Raw genomic sequence first — 25,621 nt, 5'->3', positions numbered from 1 at the left:
TATTTTCCATCTATGTAAATTCCCCTGTGTTTTGAGTTGAGCATTTCCATCTATAGATCAGTTTGCAATAGAAGTGTTAACTGCAAAATAGCTGCTGTTTCACCCCAGATGTAGCCCCGTTACGGATGAATGACCAATTCCTTTTATCTGGGCTTCAGTTATTTCACTCTTGATATTGGAGGGAGTTTTGCCATTGAATTAAAAAGGATTGGTCTTATGATCTGTGAAGTACTTTTAGAATAAGCCCGATAAAGATGAAGACTACACAACAAAAAATAAACTTAAAGAAAAAATACACTATTGCATCCCAAAGAAAAGCAGGGTTTCTGTAATCTCAGTGACCTAATACTGACACTCCTGTTCAGTGCACATATTTGAAAGAAATTGCATTATTGCACCTTAGTGAGTTACATCTTATCAGCTGAGCCTTGGTAATTGTCTCCTGTGTATTATCATAGTCCAGCCTTTCCAAGCATCAGGATGATGGTTAGATTAACTCTTTTTGTGTTGCATTTGCAAGAATTTCAGCTTGTGCTCTCTCTCAATCTCTTCTCATTACGTGAATATAGTTAGGATTAGTTAAAAAAACCCTGGAATGGCAACCAGTGACTCATTAAATCAGTTAAACAAGAGCATACTTCATTGTTTGTCTCTTGTGAAACGCAGCAGTTGAACTGAAAAACTCTAACATTACAAGTGTTTTAAAAAAGCTGACCGACTTCCCAGCATTTCTCTTTCATTTCAGGTTTATTAGAACAATGGCCTCATATATACCTTGCAATTTCCTATACTATGATGATGATCACAAAAAATAAGAGGGTCTTAAGCACAATAACTGCTTTTCCCAATGACCTATAAGTTAAATAACCTTATCAGTAGAGAATGTGTAGGATATTTATTTTCTGTATGCAGATTCTCACTTATATTGCAGGGAAGGCTGCTTTTAAATACTAGAGATGCCTTTCCTCAAAATGTTTGACTGTGTGAATATTTCTTAAAAAGCTGAAAAGCCCCAGCTAACTCTGAGTCTTATTTAAATATCACAAATATCAACTTAAAATGTCACATAGTGCCATATTTCTGGTGGCTTCCATAACCAGAATTTCCTAAATGTCCATGCTTCCTTTTACAGATTTTTAATTAGCCTGTGCAAATTCCTTAATTTTATCTATATCAGGCTGCTAAAATCAAATTACAAGCAATTTTTTTGCTTTATTAGCTTTTAATTAATTATCTTGCTGGGTTAATTTGGTGCCATTTCAAATCACAGTATAATATAAATTTTATATAGTACCTTGAAGTGCTGGAAAACATCAAGTATTTTATTCATCTTTGAAGATGTACTCCTGTAGAAAAAATTAGTAATCTGAAGTAGACATGAACTATTTATGAGAGTTAAGTTTGTGTTTTTTTAATTGTATCCCTGATTAATTAGACCATATGGGGAAAACCCTAAACAGTGTTTAGGCAAAGTTCTGTTTAGCTTGGACATTATTAAGTAATAAAAATGGGAGATAAAATACAATACATTCAAGGATAGTGGGGATATTCTTGGAACTACTGGAAATTACAAATCAACAACCAGATACAGATACTATGACTACAGGAAAGTGGATGTCTTTTTTTTTTTTTTTTTTTTTTTTTTTAAATAGTGTTTTCCTTTTTGTTTTATAAACAAACTGAACTGGGGAGAAGAGCTGCAGCTGGTTCAAAATAGCTGTGATATTGTTGATTTGCTCTCACATAGCTATATTTCTGTCCTTTTTATAAGATAGTCTTTCTCACTTTTCTGCCTTAAATAGTAACTGTCTGAAAAATCATATAAGATAATGGAATCATTTAAGATAGCAGGACTGATGTGATAGTTTGTATGGCCCAAATGTTGGTGCTCCTCCCTCTCTTCCCATTCCCACTTTTATGTGGATACTGAAGTTGTTAGTTTGGACTGTGAAGTCTTTGCCCTCCCACCTGTTTGCAGAATGTCCATTATAAAAGAGCACAAACTTGTTCTTGCATGTGCCATCCATCACAGAAAGGGACTTTTACAAATAATACCCTGGTGATAAAAATAACAATCCCATGTTCCCCTAGTCTGCAAAGATCAGTCAGTGTTAGGGCTGCATTGCTGCTGGGTACAGTGAAGCTAGGCAGAATGCAGATGAAGTTGTACAGCAATAATGGAACAAACAAAGATGAGGTGTTGCACATAGGGGCAAAGATGTGCTGTGTGGGAATGACAGCAGGCTGAGTGCAGGTTTGAATGGGTTAAGTGTGTTCACGGCTGTACTATTGTTAAAGGAAGCACGTGTGCTTTGGAATTGCTTACTTTTTGTGGAAATGTGAGAGTTGCAAATGAAAGTAAAGGAGAAATTTGCTTAGCTGTTACCTTCAGGCATTCAGCTGTTGCTAGAGTTGTCCTTCTGAAGAGGAAATGCAGGGGCATGGTTGTGCCAATAGATTGAAGAGGATGTTATGTATGGAAAGATCAATGCAGTGGCGCGGGAAGGGGAAGCCCAAATGCCACCATGGTAGAAATGTGCATGTGCAGCTGCAACACCAGTATTGCAAAGGAAACTGGTAGACAGACATTTTAGGGAAGTGCTATGCTGCAAATATATGTGCTGTATTGCTTATATGAGGATACTTAAAATCTTTTTGTAAAGCTCCAGGCTTTAAAAACTATTCTCAAAGAAAAGCTTTGACTCTAACCTCTCTTTATACTGTGGTACACTGAACAAAATTTTGTACCTTCCACAACTAATGCTCAGGATGCTCTCGGAATTTCTAATGTTGTATTTCAAAAATGAAGTCAGCCTCATCTTTTTATATGTTCAAGTGGCAGTCTTGGGCAATCTCCATCTGTCAGATAATTATTCTACTTCAGCTACTCATTTCTCCAGATTTTTAAAAGCTTTGCCTCATATCATCCTAAAATTATCTATGTGCTTGCAAATGGGAATGCAAATTTAGTCTCGTATGTTTTATAGACCCTGTTCCCTTTTCTTGAACTAGCTGCTGCCTTAAAGTAGCTTTCCAGTTACTTGTGTCAGTTATCATTATGATTATCCACTCTGTTAAGATCTATTTCTATGTGAGATCAAGAAAAGCTCCCAAATACCACATCTTCAAAATTTTCATACCTCCCATGTAATTCTATCTTCTAATTTACATTTGGAGACATATTTATTCCAATTTGTCCATGCAGCTTAGATTTCTTGCTACTTGTGAAAGTGGAAATGGAGGACTGATGCCACCCCCAACTGAGCTACTGTAAGGTGGTAAAATCTGAGAGAAGCAGGCAGTGAAGAAATTATATTGGACTTCAGAATGGTTTGCTTTGGCTTTTTCATATAGTAGAGGCAGTATCCCATGTCAGGTACTTTTGAGCTACAGAGAGGCTCAGGACAGCTGGTTGATCTTCAAGACCAGCTTCCTCAAATGCACAAGGACATACTCTTCCCTGTGCAAGAAGACAAGCAGGTGTGGCAAACATGTACAGCTTGTTTGAATGGGGAGTTCCTAAGTCGACTCACCCAAACAATGAAATGTATGGAATCTGTAGACAGTGACAGACCTCCATGGAGAATGTAAAAGCAGTGTTTGGGAGTAGGTAGAAGGAAGTAGGAAAGGCAAAACTATGCTGGAGTTGAAGGTAAGTCACTGATGTCTGTAGGTACCTTGTTAATGGGAGGAAGACTTAAGGAAACGGTTTGATGCTGATGCATCACTGGACAGTGGAGAAGATAAAAAAAGGCTGAGGGTGCATACTGCAGCCTTTAATTGGCAATGTCTGTTCTCAGGCTTTTGAGGTCCCTGAACCTCATGGCAGAGTGCAGAGGAGCTGAAGTTAGGGACTCCTTAGGCAAACTGGACCTCAGGATACTGGAAGGCAAAACTTTGATATTGGGGCAAGAGTTAGCCTTTGGAGCAAAGGCAGCCAATTAATGTGATAGCTGGGCTGCAGTGGAGTAAATGATCCTTCACCTCTATTTGGCTTTTGTGCAACTGCATCTGGAGTACTGTGTCTTGTTTCAGTCTCCCCATAACTGGGGTGGACATTGATGCACTGAAGCAAGTTCAATGGAGTGCCACCAAGACTGTGGGGGGATTGGGGAACATGACATACAAAGCAAGGCTGAGAGAACTGAGTTTCCTCTGTCAAATAAGAGAAGGCTGTGAATACTGCTGTTTGCTACTCCCTAATGGCAGGTGATAGAGAAGATGAAGCAGCATTGCGCAGCAGTTCATGATGAAAAAATGACAGGCAAAGGACACAAATTTTAGAAGGTCAAGAGGAGAAACTGTGATGAAAGTCAAACACTGGCAAGTTGTGGCATCTCCATGTTTGGAAGCATTCAGAATTTAATTAGATGAGCCTGTGAGCAACCTGATACAACTTGGAAGCTGACCCAGTCCTGAGCATGAGGCAGATGACATGCAATGGTCTTTGCCAATCAGACTTAGAATTCTAAGATAATTTGCAGATCAGATGTTAAATATTTTGCAAATAACACGGAACTGTTAGACACTTAAACTAACATGTATTTTAAAACGTTGTTGGTTTTCTTTCTTTATGACTTCTTTACTGTAAATAGAGATTTTTCAGTACAATAAAGTACTTACAGTAAGAATACTTATTGTATATATATTTAATTTACTAATTGTGGGATTGTCCTTTTTGAGAAGATTTGTGACTTGCAAAGTAAAATAACATACAAATTTTTTTTTTTTAAGAGGAATTTGATATTGTTCTATGTTATAGACTATAAAGGTTTGCCAGATGCATAATTTAAATGCCATCTAATTTGCACAGAAAAAAATGTTAATCTTCTTTTTGCTATAGCTTGAAATAGATACGCTACCCTCAAAGTTAGTGGAACTCACTTGTAAACATTCTTTTTTCCCACCAGTGCATCTAAATTTTTTTTAATTATAGGACTTAATAGAGAGTATTTGTGAACATATTGCTCAAAGTGCTTTGCATGGATTTTAGAAATTGATGTAAGTTTCTTGGAAATGCATTTTATTCATTTTTGCATGTAGTGACTATTTAGTCATTTTCAGAAAAGGGGTATTTTCTAGATTTTAAAATTGTGTCACACATGGTAATTTAACTCAGAATATTTTTTTCTCCATTAATTGTTTGCAGTATGAATTAATATTCAGGGGTGTTTTTTTTTGTTTGTTTGTTTGGTTTTTTTTTGTGGTGTGTGCTTGTGGTTTTGATTTGTTGCTTAATGAGATTTTATTATCTGTTTTCTTGAGTTTATAGATCTGTACATCTTAAACTGTGTTTAGAAAGGAACACTACTATAGGATTATTACAGATCTGAAAAATAAGTATTTTTCCATGGTATTTGAAATTAAAGAATTGTGAGAATGAGTCCAGAGGAGGCCCCAAACATGATCAGAGGGCTGGAGTACCTCTCCTACAAAGACAGGCTGAGAGTTTGACTTGTTCAGCCTGGAGACAGCACAGCTTCCAGTACCTGAAGAAGGGGCAACAGGAGAGCTGGAGAGGGACTATTTACAGGGGCCTGTAGTGACAGGAAGAAGGAATGGCTTTGAACTGCAAAAGGACAGGTTTAGACTAAGTATTGGGAAGAAATTCTTGACTGTGGGGATGGTGAGGCACTGGAATGGGTTGCCCAGAGAAGCTGTGGAAGCCACATCACTGAAGGTGTTCAAGGCCAGGCTGGATGGGACTTTGAGCCAGCTGGTCCAGTGGAAGGTGTCCCTGCCTGTGGCAGGGGATGGAACTTGATGATCTTGAAGGCCCCTTCCAACCCAAACCATCCTGTGATTCTATAAAACACACATTTAAAGGGAAAAAAAGCTCAACTCAGATGACTTCCTTGCCTTCTGTGCTGTAGTTCAAAGAAGAATAAAGGAAACTACAAGGAAAAAGAAATCATCACCATGGTAGAGTAGAACAGTCTGGACAAAGATAATGTTTCTGCTCTTCATTGGTCTTACTCTGAGCATTTTATTACTTAATTTTCTGACAACACCAAACTCACAAATCATAAAAGAACAGATACAAGTACTAAATAATGAATATATTAAAGATAAATATAATTTATTACAAGTCATAGCTCCAAGACTAGCATTCAGTTTGCTTTGATACCATCAGAATGTTTTGAAATTGGTTTAGGAATTAGAAGCCCAGCTTTTTGTGTCTTACTGAATTCACAAGTACTTTGGAATCAGCAAAATGTGTCAACAAAATAAATGACCCTGATGCAGATTGTTTGCATTTCTGCCATAACAGAGTTATCAATATGGTATGCATGCAACTGTGGGCTTCTGAAATACAGGGAGATTATCAGCAGTTTCACCTTCCCTTGTTGATAGCAAAGAGGAACTCTTGGTACATGTGCTTATCTTACTTCAGAGACATTGTAAAAGAAACCTACTTAATCCTGTTTCAGGATAATTATCTAGTATCTCTGGTTTTGCAGGGATTCAAGTTGTGATGATTGACTTGAAAAAACTATGTACATGTAGGATGAATTTTTAAAAATTAACATTTTAAAGGACATTTTTGATATCCGTGTAGTGACTTAGGATGTGCCATAGGTTTGGTACTTCACACTTGCTGTCTTTTTAACTAACACCCAGCTTGTAGCTTTTTTTTTTTTTTTTTAATGGGAAAAAATGCTTATCCTGCCATAGAAGCACATTAAAATCAATGAGGGTATGGGTGCATGTGGGAGATCAGTTTGCAGGGCCTGATGAGTCAGTGGTAGTGGAGAATCCATGTAGTTCCCTTCCTGAGTGATGGGGAAGAGAACAGTAACTGCAGTGTATGGAGCACGTGCACATATTGCACTTCGAGAGGGAACTTGTGAAAAGCATTCAGTAGTTTTCAGCAGAGATTTTGTTCCATCTGAGAACATCCCACTAGAGGATCTTAAAAAGGCCAAAGTTCCATATTTTCATAGTTGTTATGCTTGTTTGCTTTTTACAAAGCAGTCATGACAGTGAGTGTGAAGTACAAGCATGGTTTTGTACTGAATTCTATTCTGAAATCAACTCTTCACAGCTGTTAACTTAAACACAAGAAGGATATGTACGGTCACAGGAGCTACTTGACTTTTAGCATCATTGTGTATATAAGAAATGAACCTTCATTTTAGATTTCAAACCAAGATTTCCAGGACTGCAAGCTGGTTCAGCTTCATATGAAATGAATCAGAATTTTTAATGTATAAATATACATACCTATATGCATATGTGCATGTGTATATGCACACACAGGTGACAGCTGTTACATTTGACATTGTAAAATTAACAACAAGCAAAAACATAAAGGAATCTTATTGACTGTTATGAATCTTTCCTTCTTCATATTTACGTATGGAAATCCTATCTACCTCATTTTCTTAATTCTTAAAGTTTATCCATTTTGTTAAATAATGTTTTTATCTTTTTAATTTTTTGTCCACTTCACACAAATATATTTCTTAACTGAATATTCTCCACTTACTTTTCGTACTTTATTGTTTTATTAATGATGTTTTCAGTGCCTTGGTTTCATTCTTTTAAGCTAGGTAACTAAGTGGTTCTTCACCTGTACTCCACCACCCAGTCTTCCATGGCTTATAAATTAGCTAATAGTGAAGTTTATATAAGTGAAGTCACAAAAGTATGTGAAATATTTGGGTGGGGGGGGTAGGGGTATTAGAGACAGTTCTAATGTTTTTGAAAGATCAGTAGCAGTATTATTCCTTTGCTAGTCATCCTATCTGCTGTTAGCCATCCAGCCTCTCAGAGCTATATGGTAAGAAGTTTTTGTAAGAGAGTTTTAATGAGGTTGCTATTACATTCCCTCAAAAACAATGCATGTATCTGGATCAGTTTTCAAGATGGGATAAACGAATTATGAAGTGGAGAGAAAACTCTCTCAGGGCAGCATGGTGTGTTGGTAAGAAAAGGACAGTCCTCAGCTGTACCCAGCAGATGGCATTTTTCCCCCTTATAACAACTAAATATTTTCAAAGCTATAATCTTTGACTATTTTCATACTTAAAGCCTTTTCTTCACAAAGTATTAAAAGATTGCACTGTGAACAAATATTTATCAGTGGATTATAAATTAATGTGTATATCTCTAATTATAGGATAGAGAAGATTGGAATGAAAAGAGTAAAACAGGATAGTGAATTTAATTATTTTATTTTTTTCCCTCTCAATGGGAAAATGTCAAAATCATCATTTCACACAGATGTTTATAAAAGCACTTCACTCTTTTGGTGAATGTTAAAGCATCAAATATCAAATTCTCAGGATTTTAGTCTTTTTTTCTCAGCAATGCAGAATTCTATTTGAAAGTGGGTATTCAGTTGCTGGAGATCTCTGGATTTGTGGAATAGATTAAGACAGTTCCACAAGTGAATTGGATATCTCCTAATGAAGGCTCTGAAGTATTATCTCCCATTCAGAAGCAGAAATTTCCTATGGACATGGTTAACTCTTCTCAACTAAGTGTTAGTAACAGTCTGACTTATTAATTTGTAATTAAAATGATGTGAACACCGTTGTGACTCAGGACTTATTGTTGATCATTTGTTCAATACGAGAAGCAGAAATAACTCACTTAAGTCTCACTGGGCAGGATGTTTGCACTTGGTTTCTACACAATGCTCATTTTTAAAAAAATCTTCACACATTTCTTGTGTGTTAAGAAAATGGTGTTTCAAAAGGTGAATTCTGTATTGTGATAAACTGGAATAATGTTTTGGTTTTAGGAGAGGCAATGGTATGTCATGCAAATGCTTTCTTCCAGCTAAAATAGGCCATAAATACAGCTTGTTTCAACAGCAGAAGTATTAAGCTTCAGTTATGTGAATTATGTCACCAAAAAGAATGTTCAAAACTGGTCATTTTTCTCTTTTGCTCAGCATGGTGATTAATGGTTTCTGCATGGTGATAATTTCTCTGCTGTTTACTTTAGTTGTACTCTCATATTAAAAATAAGAGCTAATGCACAACTTTTTTTTTTTCATGTATCATATGCCAATTGTTTCTTTGTAATATTCAGATACATGCAGTATGAAGGAATTTTCCATGTGTTTGCTGAAGATGATATTCTGCCTTTTTCAGATATTAAGTTAAGATTTTTTTTTAGTTATTGGGCTGGCAAATTTTGTGTTTTGATAGAGCCTCTGTGGGCAAAAGGCATGCCTATGTCCAGACTGTGGCAAGAGGAGGGACTGTTGTAAAAGTGTAAAACACTTTCATTTGAGTGGAAGTAAATTAGTCCCACATATTTAAAGCATGGTGTAACCTGTACCAATCGCTTAAAAACTTGACAAGTTTACTGGACAAGCCTGAGGAAGAGCTATGCACCCTATTGACTGCAGAAAAGAATTAATATTGGAATTATACAGCACTGTCCATTCTTCTGCTTTCCCCTGTATAGACTGAGGGTCATTCATTTCCCAAAGGATTTTGCATAGCATTTGGTCCAAAAGTATTTGTTGCTGAAAGCTGAGTTATGAAATTGATGACTCCTCTAAAATAAAAGTTTCATGCAGAAAGATTTTTAAACAGTCTAGAAATGCATAGCATAAAGATGCCGTAGATGTAGACCTTGCAGAGTTGATTATCTTCTGTGTTTTTTTTACCAGGTTATTATTTAAACAGTATGATCTAGTTATGTACTCTTGTTTAATGATATGCCTTCTTAAGAAGGCATATCTTTGTTATTGTTCAACTTAAATTATTCCTTTCATTCACTGAATTTGGCTTCATACAAATTTCTTGCATAGAGTCCATAGATATTTCTGACAGAAGGGCAAAAATTTGGTAATTATTTAAAGATAATTCTCATGATGTAATAGGTCCAGAATGACATATTGTTCTTTTTTTAACTTTAAAAAATCAAATGGGTTCTGAAGCTCTAAAACAGCAACTTTGTCAACAGAGAAGCTGGTGTCAGTTTTGGTTTCTTTTGACAAAGCCTCATCCTCGTTTAATTAACAAAGGGACCTGAAGAGACAGAAATACAGAAGTTATGGAATTATATTAGCAGTGGGAAAGGTGAGTGGCAGGAAGAAGCAGGGTAGAGGAAACCTATTTCAAGTGAGTTTCATTCTCTACCTTCATTTTAGGTAATCTGTTATTTATTTGTTGGTACCTATGGTAGCTTTCTACTCAGGTTTGATTTAAGTAATCAAAACTAACAATAAAAGCACCCCAGTCACCATAACTCTGGCTTTCTGTAGATACCAACCGGTTTTCTATATAAGGCAAGACTGCTGATAAACTTTGACAAAGGTGGGGTTTATTGAAAGTGGAGAAAGGGTAATGTATAATGAGGAGAATAACTAATTTAACTGCAGTACAGTCAGACTGCCTTGAATTTACAGAACTGGCTGGGATATTGGGATAGTTGCAAAAACTCTGCTTGTACCATGTGTGCAAGCTTGAGGAAGTTGAGAGTTGCAAAATTATTTCTTACCTTCAAGCTCTCAAATATAAGACTGCATACTCATTCCTCCCTCAGACTATTTTAGCCTCTGCATCTTCATAACACCTTAGTGATCCAAAAACTCTTCTTCTTGAATTCTTATCCTAAGGAAAACAATTTAATTTTGCTTTCTCTTAGTTTTCAAGTGTCAAATACAGTAATTATGTTCTTAGCTTTGAGTGATTTATATCTGAATAAAATGCCTGTTTTCTCTCTGATAATAAATTTTCTCTGCCATAATAACAAGGTGGTGTTGAAAGCAACTTCAAAAAAGGAGTGATAAAGATTTTCTGAAGGAACAATTGAAACTTGATTTTGCAGTATTTGTATTAGTTGTCTGATTGATATTCTTTTACTGCTTTAGGAATGTGTTTGGATATAACATTAACTTAGAGTTAATTATTTTTCTGTGCATTTTAAATCAATCATGGATAAAACCTCTTCCAGTGTAAATGTCAGGTGTGAAAAAACTAAAGCAATGTTCTGAATTTGAAATTAAATATTTAGACAAAAAAAGCCCCTAGAATTGCAGGAACTGTCAGTGTAATCCTATTGTCACTAATCTGTGCATGTAAAATGTAGCAGAGGAATGTCCAAAGGAAATAGAATTCTTCCACAGAGAGTTGACCCCAGGGGCTGTAGTGGGACAGAGCACAGAACCAGAGCACAGATCTGTAGTAGCTGAGTAAACAGAATAACTTCAACCACTCCTAAATTGCACTTGGTTTAAGAAACAAGGTTGTAAAAGAAGATATGAGACACTCAGCTCTTGGGTTTCCTAGCTGATATAAAACTTGACAGCAGGGGTGTGTTAAAATGTAGGTTTCCCATCATCTATTACAATAATATGTGCTCTGCCAGTCTGCCCTTTTCTCTCCTCTGTGTCTTCTCATTACTCTGTCACTGTTCCCAGATAGATTCAATTTTGTGTTTCTGCTGAAGTTCTATTCATTTTCCTTTACTTCTCTCACCCATATTTGCATGTGAGTCTTTAGGGTTCATTTCCCTGTAAAGGTGATTATTTTTATTTTGCTGTCACTACTCCAAAGTGATTAAAGTCCTGGTTAAAATGCATAGAATTTCCATGAAATAGCTGAAATTTCATTCCTGTATACTGATTGATAAGTTTTTCTCTTTGATGGTCTGAAGATGTAGCTGGTATATAGGAAAAGGCAATTGCTTATATTTTGTTATGCTTATCACAGATGTATTAAAAAATAACTGAATTTCTAGACATCAAAGCCTTTTTTCATACTTGATATTAACTTGCATGCTCCATCCTTGTTTTCTCTGGCTGTATTGCTTAGCCTCAGAAAACATACTACTTTGAGACTTTGTCCTGCCTTAAATCAAACCTGGATGAAGTTCACAGTTTTTATAACAAACTGTGAATTTTTTTCTGTAATACCCAGTAAATAATTACTGTTAGCTATATTACTTCAAAAGGCTTTTTATCCATGCAGGTTGTTTATAAAATCACCATTTCTACTTGGAAAACCAAAATATACTGAACCATGTTGCACTAATATTTTTAAGCAAACTTTTTGGTTTTGTTTTTTTTTTTAACAATGGTAAATTATAGTCCACGAGGACATGCAAAATTGCTTGGACTAAAAAATTATGTCTTCGAGGCATACTGCAAAATGGAAAAATCTCCCTCCTTTACTGTACATTTGTTAATTAATAACTTATTAATTTACATTACATAAATCTTCTCAGAAAGATGTGAAAGAAGAGACAAAGCAGGTCATCCTAATACCAGTTAAATCAGTCAGGGTTTGGAAGTAACCAATTTTTTGTCCCATGCAGTTAGCATTTTATCATAATTGCTCTTTCACTTATGCCCTACATAGTAAGAATTAATCATTCAGTATAGTAGATGAAAATATGCTCTTTTTCTGTAGTAATAGTACAGAAATGTTAATAAAGAATTTAATTATTTTTTCCCACAGTTTATAGAAAAGATACATTTCTGCAAGTTGCTTATCACACAGACTTCAGCCTATTTGAGTTTTTAAAGAGTGTGTCACAAAATGGATTAATAATTTTAAATAAAGTCTAAAAAGCTGATATTGGAAAAGAAGAATATTGATAGCATATGAAGAGCTTGCAAAATGGTTGTATTGGACAAAAAATTTTCTCAGCAGCTCCTTAAGATGGAGCTTCCTGGTCCTTTTCCTCACACAGGGAGAAGATCTGGCTGCCATGACTGTGTGCCAAGTGCCTGTGAAAGAGGGAGCCTGGCATTAACCCTGTGTGGGTTTAAAAGCTGCCTCAGGTTTAAACTGGAGTGGAGATCATGATTGTTCAGGAGAAACTGGAACAGTGGTTGTGAATCTTGGAGCTGTGTGTGGAGCAGAGGCATCTCAGAAGTGTTTTTTGTTCCTAATCCTGTGTGCCTTCCACTTCTTTCATCGTTCAAGCTGCCATCATCCCAGTGTATTCCCACTCCTCTCCTGATGGCTCTGATAAAAGTACACTTCCTCTCTAAATTTGGGAGTTGGGGTAAAAGTCAGAGAGGGGTGGAATGTGTTGAAAGGACATAGCCATCTTTAAAAGTCTGTAGAAAACAAAACCAAGGGGCAGCTGAACATTAAAGTGAGAAATAAAGGAATGATAGAGAAATTGATAAAGTGCGTACTGGAGGAGATGTGGTTCTTCTGAAGTAGAGCAGAACACCCTGATACAGAGCAATGATTTTCCTTATAGAGGAAGGGGCCTTATGGATCAGGATATGCATTTTGAATGTTTGTTTGTTTGTATGCTTTTAAGCAGAATAACACACTAGAAACACAAAGCAGCTTTCCTTCAAATACCTTCTTGATTACAGATGCAATAATGAGTATCACAGTGTTGTTAGTTGATATTACAAGATAATAATCCTTTATTTTGTCACACCCAGTAAGGCTGCATTTCTTAATACTTCAGAATGTATAATACTACATTTATGTCTCTTACTACCTGAAGAATTTCTAAAAAAGAAATTTCATTTACTAGTTTGTGTATGACTGCTGAGGGATTTAATTTTATAATTGACAGAAGAACTAAATCTTGCACCATCTGTAAAGGTTTCAGTGACGAGCTTGAAGCATTTGGTAGAGTTCATGAAGTCTCTGACAGCCTTTCTACCTTATTTTGGGTGGTAGGTTTGTTTGCAGCAGATGGCTGTTAAGGCATTCTGCTGGTGGCACTTGGGTCTGGATGGAGTAGCAGCTGGGTCCATATCCTATATTCCAAACAAACAATTCATTGTTCATTACAGGCTTCACCTTGGGATTGCAATCTGCATAGTCCCCCATGAACCCATACCTAAGTGGTTTTTTAGACTGTAACTCAATCATTTTTCTGGTTGTGCATGATTAATTAATAAAGTATTTATTTTGAATAAATGATTAAAGTGGTGTGGAGAAACAGGAAGAAAAAGAAATCAGTTTGAGTGGTCTGGCTGTGCACAAACGTATGGCTAAGGGTGCTCTTCCTATGGAGGATCTTTAATAAGAAGATGGGAATTTTCATACTGATTAGATCTCTGATCAGTGTAGACAGGTGAATTTTGTATTTTCTGTTTTATTTTAAGTGGAAAGTTTTAGTCTTCTAGATATTTTTATTATGCACACGCATGTCCAATCTTTGTTTCTCTTGCACACCAGAGCAGCATGTATGAGCTCCAGTTTAATTATTTGTTTTGTGATTAAATATTTATCATATTTGAATTCTCACTCAATTGGACTGACTCAATGACTCTTTGTTCTTTTATTACAAAAATTAAATACAGATCACCTTCTCATTCTTTGGTTGCCCTGCATTGTTAAAAGGAAGCTGTTACCAACTGCTTTACCCTGGTACCAGTGAGGTCTTGTTACCACTGGTGTGGCATGCAGAGCACTGGGGAACCCAGAAAACTGTTGGAGCATCTGTGTTGTCAAATGAAGGGCAGAATGGGGGAAATTATAGCCAGATGAGATCACTCCATCATAACTTCCCTGCCTGTTCTTTGTGATGGTTTTTCAGTTGTTACTACTGTTTTAACTACTGTTAAAATTGCAGAGTACTCAAATTTCCAGCTCTGCTCTTATGATTTGTAATAGTTGTGCAGGACAGATGTCTGGGGGTTGGTGTTTTTGTGTGTGTGTGTGTTTTGTTTTTTCTTTTTTAATTGGAAAGACCAAGAACAAAGGAATGACAAAACTTCACATGGAAAGAAAATCCTGTGAGCTTTGAAGTCAACCCTTTAAATGTTAGAAAATAAGAGTTGTAGATGACAGGCTCATTCACATTATGATACATCGCTTAGTTAAATGCTGTAAGTACCTTTCCCTCATTCATACACAGAAGAGCCACGCATCATTCACTTCAGAGGAAAGTAATGCTGAGGTGGTACGAGTGATACTAAATACAACAACAGCTTCCTTTCAAAGTGATGAGCTTTGTAATCTGCCTGAAGTTGTCAGTTGCTTCATAACTTGCTTCATCGGCAGACTTTCTCTGTTCATGACTTTTTCTGATTCCTAATAAATATATTAAACAGTGTCTTTTATAAATTGAGTCATCACTTGGCCTTTGCCAAGGTGGAAACTGACCGTTTATTCTGCCTGTCCAATCTCAAGCAGGATTTGGTACATAACAGTAAGAAGTGTCTTCCATATAAAAGTACTTACTGCCTAGTTTTATGGCCTTTGAAAAATAAATTACTGTGGAATAAGACTGTAACAGATGCCTTTTGGCAGTCTGAATCGATTATGTCAGTGTGCTGCCTCTCCCGTCCCCCACTACTTTTCAAGCACTCTTTCATTAAAATGATCAAAAGAGAGGCAGATGCAGCCACAGTGTGAGTGCAGGGGATGTGCAACCTCCTGTAGCACTGCTATGCGTGGCCAAGGTAGGCATGCTGAACAATGCTGTGCTAAAGGGTGGGGCTCTGGGAAGTTTGCAGAAAATATCCTATTTCTGTGTGTAAGATTGACTTGGATTTTTTAAAATAGCAATTCAGACTCGCCATATTAAGAAATATCAGAAATCTTGGGTATGTTGCATCAGGAATTAGTGATTTATTTCACCTTAATTATCAGTATAACTCCAGAGCTTACCTTTTAGTGCCTCCCTTTTCTGCAGGGATTTCTTTTTGGTGACTAAATAACCCCATGTTCCTGACTAGTTGCCTTTGGTTTTTTTGGTGATTACAAATAAATCCACTACCTTTTCAGCCTCTTCAGTCTCCCAGCCTTTCTTGTTTGTTTCCTGAATTTCCACATGATCAAGTGAATCTACTGAACTGGTTTTTTACCAGTTTTCTATTTTGGCTATGCTTGGTATTTTTTTTCCCATTATCTCATTTATTTCTTCTATATCTTACATATTGTTAGAAATCTGTTTTTCCTAAGTAGCTCTTGAAACACTGAAAATGTCTTTGTTTTGACTTTAAAATATCTGTAATGAGACTTCATATTTTATTGAAGTCTCGTGATGCAAAGCTTTGCATTATGGTATCAATTCTTCACTTAATTCTGTTAGTTGAATTTGCTGTATTGTGGTGTCTGTTATATTTTAAAAGATGGCCAAGGTGAAAGGACCCTATGGAGTCATAGACTAGAATGTGGATTTATGGCATTGCAGTGAGGCCACTGCAGAGCTGTGTGAGTGCTCTTGCTTCATGATACATGGATAAATCTGGGCAGAGTTGCATCACAGCCAGTGTCAGGCAGATCCTTCAGCAAATTGGGAATAGTTCCTAACTCCTGTCCTATATTTCAGTGAGATGAAAGGGATGATATTCAGAAAGAAAAAATGATGTTTACGATCAGAAATAGATTCTAATAGTGAAATCTCTTGAACTACGTAATAACCTCCCAAAGGAAAAGGCAAGCAGCCTCATTTTCCAGATAATTTATGGCCAGCCTGCCCAAATTGCTCATTATACTACAGGGAGTAATATTCCATTGGTGGAGGAATGGGCATGATTATTTAATAGGTATTTTTTGTTTCTACTTAGTTTTCCTTTCTATTTTTTATGGATAGGTTATATGTAAATGTAGTCAAAATGCTGCTTTATGTTATTTATCTGTAAAACAAAGCCAAGCATGCTTTGGACAAACATTAAAATATTATCAGCACTAGACATAAATGCAGCAAACAAAAAGAAGCACTGTTTGGAAACATCTGATACTGTGGTTTTATTTATCAAGTGCACGAATGTGCCTTGAAAAAATCTCCCTGTCTCTAAGAAAGTGTTTGTACACAAACACTCTCAATCCCCCCAAAAGAAACCCACCATAGCCAAACACTTTTTCAAAAACTAATGCAAATTAAACCCTACTAATTGAAAGCAAACCTTCGTATTTGTCAGTTTATTCATTTTGAGGGTTTAAAATCACTTGCAGACCATTACCTCAGATATGAGGTCACTCCAGTTTGCAGTTTCAAACCCTTTAAATGTAATTTTTATTTCATTTGGTATATAACAGTGGTGACCTTGTTCAATGGAAGTATGTCTTTCAGGGATCAGTTCCTGCCAAGATTCCCATTATCAGTAGTCAGTGACAGATAGTGATTTGCTGTAGGGAGTGAGGTGGTGCAGTGAAGCCTTTCAAGTACCACACATAAGAGCTGGAAGGGCAATTAGCACATAACATTGATATTGTTGCCTGAGTTGCATGTGCTTGAAAGCACCATGCTTATTAATATGACAAATGGCACGTGCTATTGTAGTATTGTAGTGGGAGGGTGGAGGGTGTTAAATTCAAGTCTGTAATTTGTGCTACCCACTGCGCTTTCCCTGGGAATATTGTTTGGAATACACTTTTATGCTAATTGCAGTCACCGTTAACTTGGTTTGGAGTATTCTGCAAATTCAGAATTCATGGAATGAAAGGGGTTTACTTACATTTCTGGGTGGTTATTTCTTGTAGAGATGAATTTAGCATTATAAAACTCTTTACAGTCTCTTTTTTTTAAACTTCAATGTATTCCTTCCCAACCTTTTTCCCCTCATGTCCTAACCCAGGGATTTTTGCATTTTTTACTATGGAAGCAGCAGTGCATAATATATCTTTCAGTTCCCTCATAACTTTTTTCAAGTTTTGCTCTAATTTGAGGAAGAATGTCCTAAATCAGATATACAGTCTATTTGCTTACTTCTTACCATAATAATTATACTAGAACAGCTTATATTTGTCCACAAAAAATTTTTTCTTCCTTGACTGATGAGTAACAATTTTTGTTAGAATATTTTCATAGCCCAAACAGGTTGTTTGGTAAATGCACTGTGGAAAGCAGGAGACAGCTCTTCTGTCTTGCCTTTGAAGCCCCTGTGTTGCCATTGCCCTTGTTCTGCATGCACTGCTTCTGTAGAACTGTCAAGTTCATGACTCTCTGTACTTCTAGAAAAAGATGAAATTCATGTTGTTTGCAGAACTATTTGTGCATGCCAGTTTAAATTTACATGCACTGCTATTAGCCTTTTTCAGAACTTGTATTAGATCCTTTTCTAAATTTAAAGATATTTCATAATACCTAGTGTAGTATTTTCTTATGTTACTCTTACAATAGTCAGTGAATTACATTAATGAAATAATTAATGATCTTTAAAAAATTAAATATAGGAAGCTAATTATTTTGACCCTAACATAATTTTTCCTAATTCTCTTTTTATGCTATTCTGATTTTCTTCTTGTTTTTGTATGTCTAGAAAATACATATTAGAGTTTTAAACCAATAGGAAATTATTATCATAAGCAAGAAGCAAAATATAATTGGGATGTCACTAGTAGAATTCAAGTGATTCTTTAAGAAACTACTTAGGAAGCTGCTTTTCTTTCTATGGCTATGATACTGCAGCACAGTGCAGTTTTCCCTCAGTGCACACAGGATAAAGACAGAATATTTATTATGTTTGTAAAAGGACATCAACTTAATCACATGATTATGGGGTCCTTTCTCTTGTGTCATAGTGCTTTATTTGTGCTTGGGTCATCCTGTGCAATAATGACAGAGTGGAATAATTCCTTTGCACAATTGAATGCAAAATTTATAATATTATGTATGAACATTTATAATATTATGTATGAAAATTTGTAATATTATGTATGTATCCTCAAAGCTACCCCATGAAGAACGTTCAGTGTTTGAAAATACAGTTACTTAGCTTACAAAGGTGTTACTTCTGTTGTCAGGGCTGTTGTTCATCTGTGTTCATGACTTCTAACAGTCATTTCTGCCCAAAATGTGCAAATGCATCCAGAGTGATTTTCAGAGATATTTAAAAGCACATACTGATCATATCAGTGTAATTTTTGTATATGCTTATCATAGAAAATATACATTTTAAAATTAAACCTAAAACATTCATAACTAATATTAATCTCCATTATATGGTTATTTTAAATATGAGAGTTTAAACTGTGTTTAAACTCTCCAATTTATATTCAAAACAGGGTGTGTTGCATTTTTTGCCTTAATCAACCACAAATGTGTACACTGAGGTGTTCTTAGCAATAAAGATGCAGATGTGCAGAAAGGTCAGAAACCCCACTGAGTGTCAGGATGTTTTTTTCTTTCCATTTTGCATCATAACTATTCCAGTCTTGGCACACATCTTCTCAGGATTGAAATCTTTTCACTACCAACCTCTGTGAAGAGTGCAAATCTGCCTACAGCATATGAAGGATGAAGTTGTTACATCAGTTCCCAGCACCAGTGTAGCTGCTTTTTTGCTGCTTCTGATTGTAAATTTGGAAGTAATCAGTGTATTTTAATCCCTTATCTCATCATTCCATCAGTGGAGTTCCTCTTGAATAATTCCTCCAACCAGAAATCAAGGATGTTTCAGATATCAATCCACTGTTCATATAAACCAGAAAAAAACCTGTCTGAACTGGAGAGAGTTCTTTCAGGTCAAAGAACAGACCAAAGCAGAAGCTGCCTCTCATCCTTTGCAGAAAGCAGTCAATTCCATCCATGTTGGCATTACAAGTAGAGACAGACACACATGGTATCAAGATGAGTTTTGGAAGTTTCTGCAGTTTTGCATGCCCTCAAGTACCTTTGTGATTATAAAATACAGCAGTGAAGTTTTATTACATGCCACAAAGCTTTGGTGGCAGGCTATAGCACTTACCAAGTGCTAAAAAAGTCCTAAAAACAAGCACAAGCTTATCTAGAATGACACTCATCTAGGCTCATGTGCTCTGGTGGTTGCAGGAGCTGGTGAAACAGGCAACCGTCAAGAATAAACCAGAAATAAAGTATCAAACTCCTTGGTTTACATGAAGCAATGAAGTACTCTTCAAACATAATGTTTGTAGAGTTAAATTTTAGGATTGCATATTTGATAATAATTGTTTGATAAATTGTCATCAGTTCTGGGATATTGTGAGTGCTTTTGTTGAAATGTAAGGAAGAAGTTGCATTTTCTGTTTCCTGGGGCAAGTGAATAGCTGAAGCATTGGGCAGCTCTGTGGCCACCACTGCCAGTAACATGGCTGCTTTCTTCCTGAGAAACCAGACACCCCAAGCCATGTGCTTGTTCATTGGTCTTCATTTTCCTTCTACTTATTCCACCTTCCCAGTGCAAATTACCTTTTTTCAGCCCTCCTGAAAAACACTGTGTTTTTCCCTCCATGCTCCCTGCTCTCCAAGCCTATCTGACCTCTGTGCTGTTGGCTAGAGCTGCAAGTCTGTGTCCCTGCACAATGTGTCACCAGTCTTGCACCCACCAGAGCAAGCACAGGAGCTGCTGCCTCGCACAGGAGCAAATTACCGTGTTCTGCTCTCCTGCAGTAACTTGCTCCTGTGACAGGCAGCGGCTCCTGGCTCCTCCCTGCACCTTTATTTCTCTGCATGCTCCTTTCTGGAAGCCTCCTTCCATAATCTGCACAGCAACACTAGGTAGCCTAGAGGGAAACTCGCAGCTGCTTGGTGTACAAATCACTCAAAAGTTATGTGTTCAGCTCTGGTTTGGGTGGCCCTGTTTGATAACCTGAGTGGATTTTCAAGGCAGCTTTTGTGTCTGAAGGGGTGGGCATCAAGCTGCAGTGGTGTCCTCAAGTTACACCTCCCAACAAAATATGGAGGAACTCTTTGACTCCTGTTTTTCTGCATTCACAAAATACTACTTAATGGCTGGAGTATTGGTGGCTTGGTGAGCAGTGCCTGATTTTTATTTCAGTATTATCTTGGAATCACAAAATGGTTTAGGTTGGAGGGGACCTTCAAGATCATAAAGTTCTAACCCCCTGCCATGAGTAGGATCACTGCTCACTAGACCAGGTGGCTCAAAACCCTATCCACCCTAATCTTGAGCACTTCCAGGGATAGATTGCTTCTCTGAGAAACCTGTTCCAGTGTCTCACCACCCTCACAGGAAAGAATTTATTCTTAATACCTTGTCCAAACTTACCTTGTTTCAGTTTAAAGTCATTCTCCTATGTCCTATCAGTACAGGCCCTTGTAAAAAGTTCCTCTCCAGCTCTGTTATTGCTCTCCCCCTTTAGGTGCTGAAAAGGTAATTCTTCTTCATATTAACATGTATTTATAAGTTAGCAGGAACAGACTGTGTGTGGAGAAGAGGAAATGATCAGGCTTCTTTGAAACATGCTGACCTCATAAAGTCCATAGCCAAGGGTCACTGCTTCCCATGGCCAAAGGCAATAGGAAGAAGGCAATGGTACTGGGAATGCCCCAGCCCCCCAGAGAAGGTCAGATATGCTCAGGGAGGATGAGCTCTGTGGTATATCGGTTTCTGCTGCTCCCATTTTCTAATCATTTGGTCTTCTCCAGCCCAGAGCTCTACCCTAGTGCTTTCCAACCTGGAGGGCTGCTTTTTCACTCCTTTATACCTTCCTCATCCCTTGTGTTCTACATACCCTGCTGGCCCAGAGTGCCTTACTCCAAGTTTCCTTTTACCCTAGTTCTTAGTCCTGTCCTATGTTTATTTGCATTAACTGTTGCCACTACTTTTTGGTTCATCTGGCCTGACCATGCCTACTCTTATGGTCAACTTCCCCCACAGAAAGCAGTGTCTGGTTCCTGCAGTTTGGATTTTGAAAACTTTGAGTACATTTATATCCCAGAAAAGACCAAATCTAGGGAAATTTAGTGATAACTATCTAGCAGCATTTTCTTGGTACCAGAAGGGCTTTTAAGACCTTGATATTATATTGTCAAAACTCTGAAATGGTTTGTCCTAACACTTTTGGGGTTTTTATCTAGTTTCCATTGAAATATAACTCTGCAGCCCTAAACAGGCATGTTGAGCTAGAGGTCTGCTCACTTGGGTGTGTAGGAGAGAAAAGCATGGAGTGCTGTGTTACATATGCACAGCACATCTTAAAGAACTACTGTTTCTTGGTGTCATGTTTCTTTCCGTCAATGTACAGAAAAAAATGGAAATTGTATGGATAACGTATTGAATGGAAGAGGCTACAAATGAAATATATGACAGTCTGTAAGCTAGGCAACTTTGTATATTGCTACATATTCTTAATTAAAAATGAATGTGTTGGAGATCCAGTAAGCATCCGTATTTTTTGATGATTATTTCTCATAATTTTAAGGTAATTATTTGAAGTGAAAGTTAAAGGTAATAATTGTGCTGTGGAACTGTCATCACTGTTTTATATTGATTTTGGCCAATTACAAGAGGTGTCCAACTTTTATCAAGGTTTAGTGTTGAGTACTGCTGATGATATTTTTAGAACAGGACTGTGCAATTGTTAAACTAAATAAGAAATAGAAGACTGACATTTAAAAGAAAGCATTGGCATAAAAGTGCTTATAACCAAACCTGCTTACCATTAGAAAGTCTTTAAAGGCAAAGGATAATTAGTTGAGAGTATTCGGGGAGAATATCTGTATCAATTTAGGCACATTGGCATTTATAAAATAAAGTTAATATTAGGTACTTAGAGGTACACCCTATTATTGCAGTAAAGAACTCCAAAACCAGTTGTGTATAGTTTGAACTTTCTGACTGGTGGGAGGTACACCTAAGTGTCATTTAGAGGTCAGCTGTGCTGAGTTTCTACAGGTGAGATGGAGTTTGGCACATACTGCTGTCTCACCCCTCTGCTCAATGGCACATGGTACTGCCACTGGTGGCTGCAGAGGAGATGGTAACACTCTTGCAGTAGCTTGGCTTATTCAGAGCCTCAGCACTTATCACAGCCTGATTACCTCTTCAGGTTCTTCTGTGTGAGCTCAGCCTCTGAAATACAGAGATGATGCTCGTAAGAAAGACCCAGAGTAAAAGAACTTAGACTAATGGTGAGATTGGGTATTTTTTTTTTACTTGCTCACACCATTTAGGGGCATAAACCCCAGATATTTCAGAACATTAAATTATGATCATATTGGGGTCCTCATTTCAACCTTCTTGAGTTCTTAAATGGAAACTGACTATGTGTTGGTGATATAATTTTGAACTATAGAACTCAACAGTAATGTGTAAACTAGAGAAATATAGAATGTAACCTCTTATTTAAGGAAGGGAGAGCTACAAATAACTCCATCCCCTAAAAATTTTCCTAACATTGCATTAACATTGCTTTTTGAAGTGCTGCGTAAGTACAAATAAAAAGTTGTAAGTAAAACACTACTTAGCAGAGGCAGTGAAAGATGAATGAATGCTAATCAGCTTGTACTGTGTCAATATCAATCTTATTAAGGAAGCCAAGTCTTGCAGTTCAATTGGAGTGTACATCAGTGATAGCATCTTAAAACTGTGTAGACAACTAGGCAGTCTCCTGAAAAGGCCACTATTAAAGTTCCCTGGATGCTTGTTATTTCTAAGTAAAGCAAACCTAAAGACACTGATTTTTAATGGTCCTACATTTTTATCTGATAAAATTAATGTGAAGAAATAACCACATGGGAATTATCACACTGAATATCTTCTCTTTTTTAAGGTACCTTATTAGAAATACAGCTGGTGGATTATTTTGTTTTTCTTATCTGTCTTACAATAATTATGCACAGTTCTTTGTAAGGATACTTAGCTGCTTTAAGGTGCTTCTCTCTGAAATATGATGACCTACGTTGAATTCTCTTTGTAGCCTCTTTAAATCTTTGCTAATTACTTCCAGTATGTTTCTTTCCATTTAGAAAACAATTACATATTTTCTTATTTTACTTTATAGCTCTAGGAGAAAGCTAGATCAATATGCTGGATTCCCCAGTTTCAGACACCTGAGTTCTGAATAAATTTGACTTAGTGTGACTGAAAATGAGCTCAATATGCTTACCCTGACTTATATATACTGCTGAACCATTGCATAACAATACAGGTCTTCCTGATGGAGACGGGCACACTGATAGGGAAAGGGAGGAATCCATTTGCCTGTCTGTATTATGGCTGATGTGGTCTGACCCTTGCTGGTATTTTCTTTCTTTGGGTATTTCTGTCAATGCAGTGGAAATTTTTTTATACCATATCTAAATAGAAAGGTTTTTGAAGAGTGATAATTCAACACCCCTTCTTACTTAACTGTTTTATATGTATGAATGTTTTGACTTTGTCATTTTGCTGAGTTTCCCCAATTCCTACTGTTGGTGAACCAGTTTAAAGTCATATATACCATATTGTTGTCAGAACTGGAACGAATCAAGATCATACTAAGGTATGTATGTTCTGTGGGCTCAAAATTATTTACTGCCATCTGAGTTTTCTGTTTTGTTTATGAAAACAGGCTTGGCAATGGTGAGAAATGAGTTGAAAATGCCAGGTGGCTTAGTTATTAAAAAAAAATCTCAGTAGGAATTAAAAGTGTGTATGTATATATATTTTATTTATTTATTTATTTATTTATTTATGCTTAATAATGTAAGAAAGACATCTCAGTGTCATTGCTTAAGCTGAGTGAGCCTATATTTGTACTTATTTCTGGCTATGTAATTTAATTCATATATGAGGCCTTATTGCTAAAGGGAATGGGATGTAAAATTGAAAGAAAAAATAAAATAGCAAACACTAAATGAAAACTTGGAGCTATTGAAGAGTGTGATGGGTTTTCAATGTCCCTTTTAATCAAAACAGAAACTTTCCAGGGTTTGTCATGAAAAAAGTTCTCATTATTATGAGGAACCTATATTTCAGTACAATGGTTATGAGGCTCTAAACTGGAGGGAATGATTGCTGAGCCTTTGCTTAGCAAGAGGAATATTGTAATTATCCAGTCAGAACAGAACACTGCTCTCCTGCCCTTTTTGCTGGCCAGTGATGTTCTTGTCAGCCTGTTCATAACAGCAGTGCCCTAATGCTCCTCTGGAATTTGAAATTTATGTACTGATAGCATTGACTTGCACAGTATCTGCAGAAATCAAACTCTTTTCCAGAAGTATGAATTTGAGACAACTTACCCACTGTCCCTCTGGATCTGTCGTGTATGCAACAACTTTATTAAGACTTGAAGAGAACAGCAAGCACAAGTTGTATCTGTGATTCTTTTTATTTAGCAAGCCATTAGGCAATATTGCAGAGATTCTCTGTTATTTCTCTGCTTGTTGTGATGTCATTTTTGTATTACTATGCATATTTTTATGTGCCTTAATCTGTTTTAACTCATGGGTTTGCTGCTTTGAATGTGTATGTTCATGATTCTTTTCTCTTGTTGTGTCTTTGTCCCTAATGATCTCTAATAAATAGAAAAGGCACATACCTGCCATTCTTCCACATTACTGAGTGGCACCTATGACAGAGAAGCCTATGAAATGATTTTGTTGAAGACCTGCTCGTGACATAAGCACTAATTACTGGTGTGCAGCCGTCTTTAATGCACATCTTTCCTTTTTTATAGTATTTCAAACAGAATTGTGTAATCAGATTTGCAAGGGTAACTTGCTATCGTGATGAAGATTGTTGTCCTGCTAGGGTTTTATTTTATTCAATTACTGCAGATGCAGAAAAAAATATGAATGTAAAGTGATATCTTAAAAGATTCTTTTCATTTTTTAGGCTACTCACCCAGAATGTTGGTCTTCTTTATGTTGGAAACTTTGACAGACCTTTTGCACAAATTAAGGTATGATTAATAAGCTGGAGGGGAGGGGGCTATTTCAATTCTTTCACTTCTCTATGATTTAGAGAACGTCAGGACTTTAAGTTATCAGTATAGCTTCAGGAAAAACAATGGGAAGTAGTGCTGCTTTGGTTATGTTT

The 25,621-nt window shown here is 36.6% G+C and overlaps 1 protein-coding gene across 2 annotated transcripts in view; it reads left to right on the top strand.

The window, feature by feature from the left end:
* Positions 1-25,621, top strand: part of RNGTT (RNA guanylyltransferase and 5'-phosphatase) — a 186,010-nt gene that overhangs the window by 125,860 nt on the left and 34,529 nt on the right. For both annotated transcript variants that reach the window (XM_079328454.1, XM_079328453.1), the window contains exon 14: positions 25,418-25,484. In XM_079328454.1, the coding sequence (XP_079184580.1) occupies positions 25,418-25,484 (67 nt within the window). The remainder of the gene's footprint in view (positions 1-25,417; positions 25,485-25,621) is intronic.

This window comes from Erithacus rubecula (genome assembly GCF_903797595.1).
Source record: "Erithacus rubecula genome assembly, chromosome: 2".
NCBI lineage: Eukaryota > Metazoa > Chordata > Aves > Passeriformes > Muscicapidae > Erithacus > Erithacus rubecula.
This window is presented reverse-complemented; position numbering and strand designations above follow the sequence as displayed.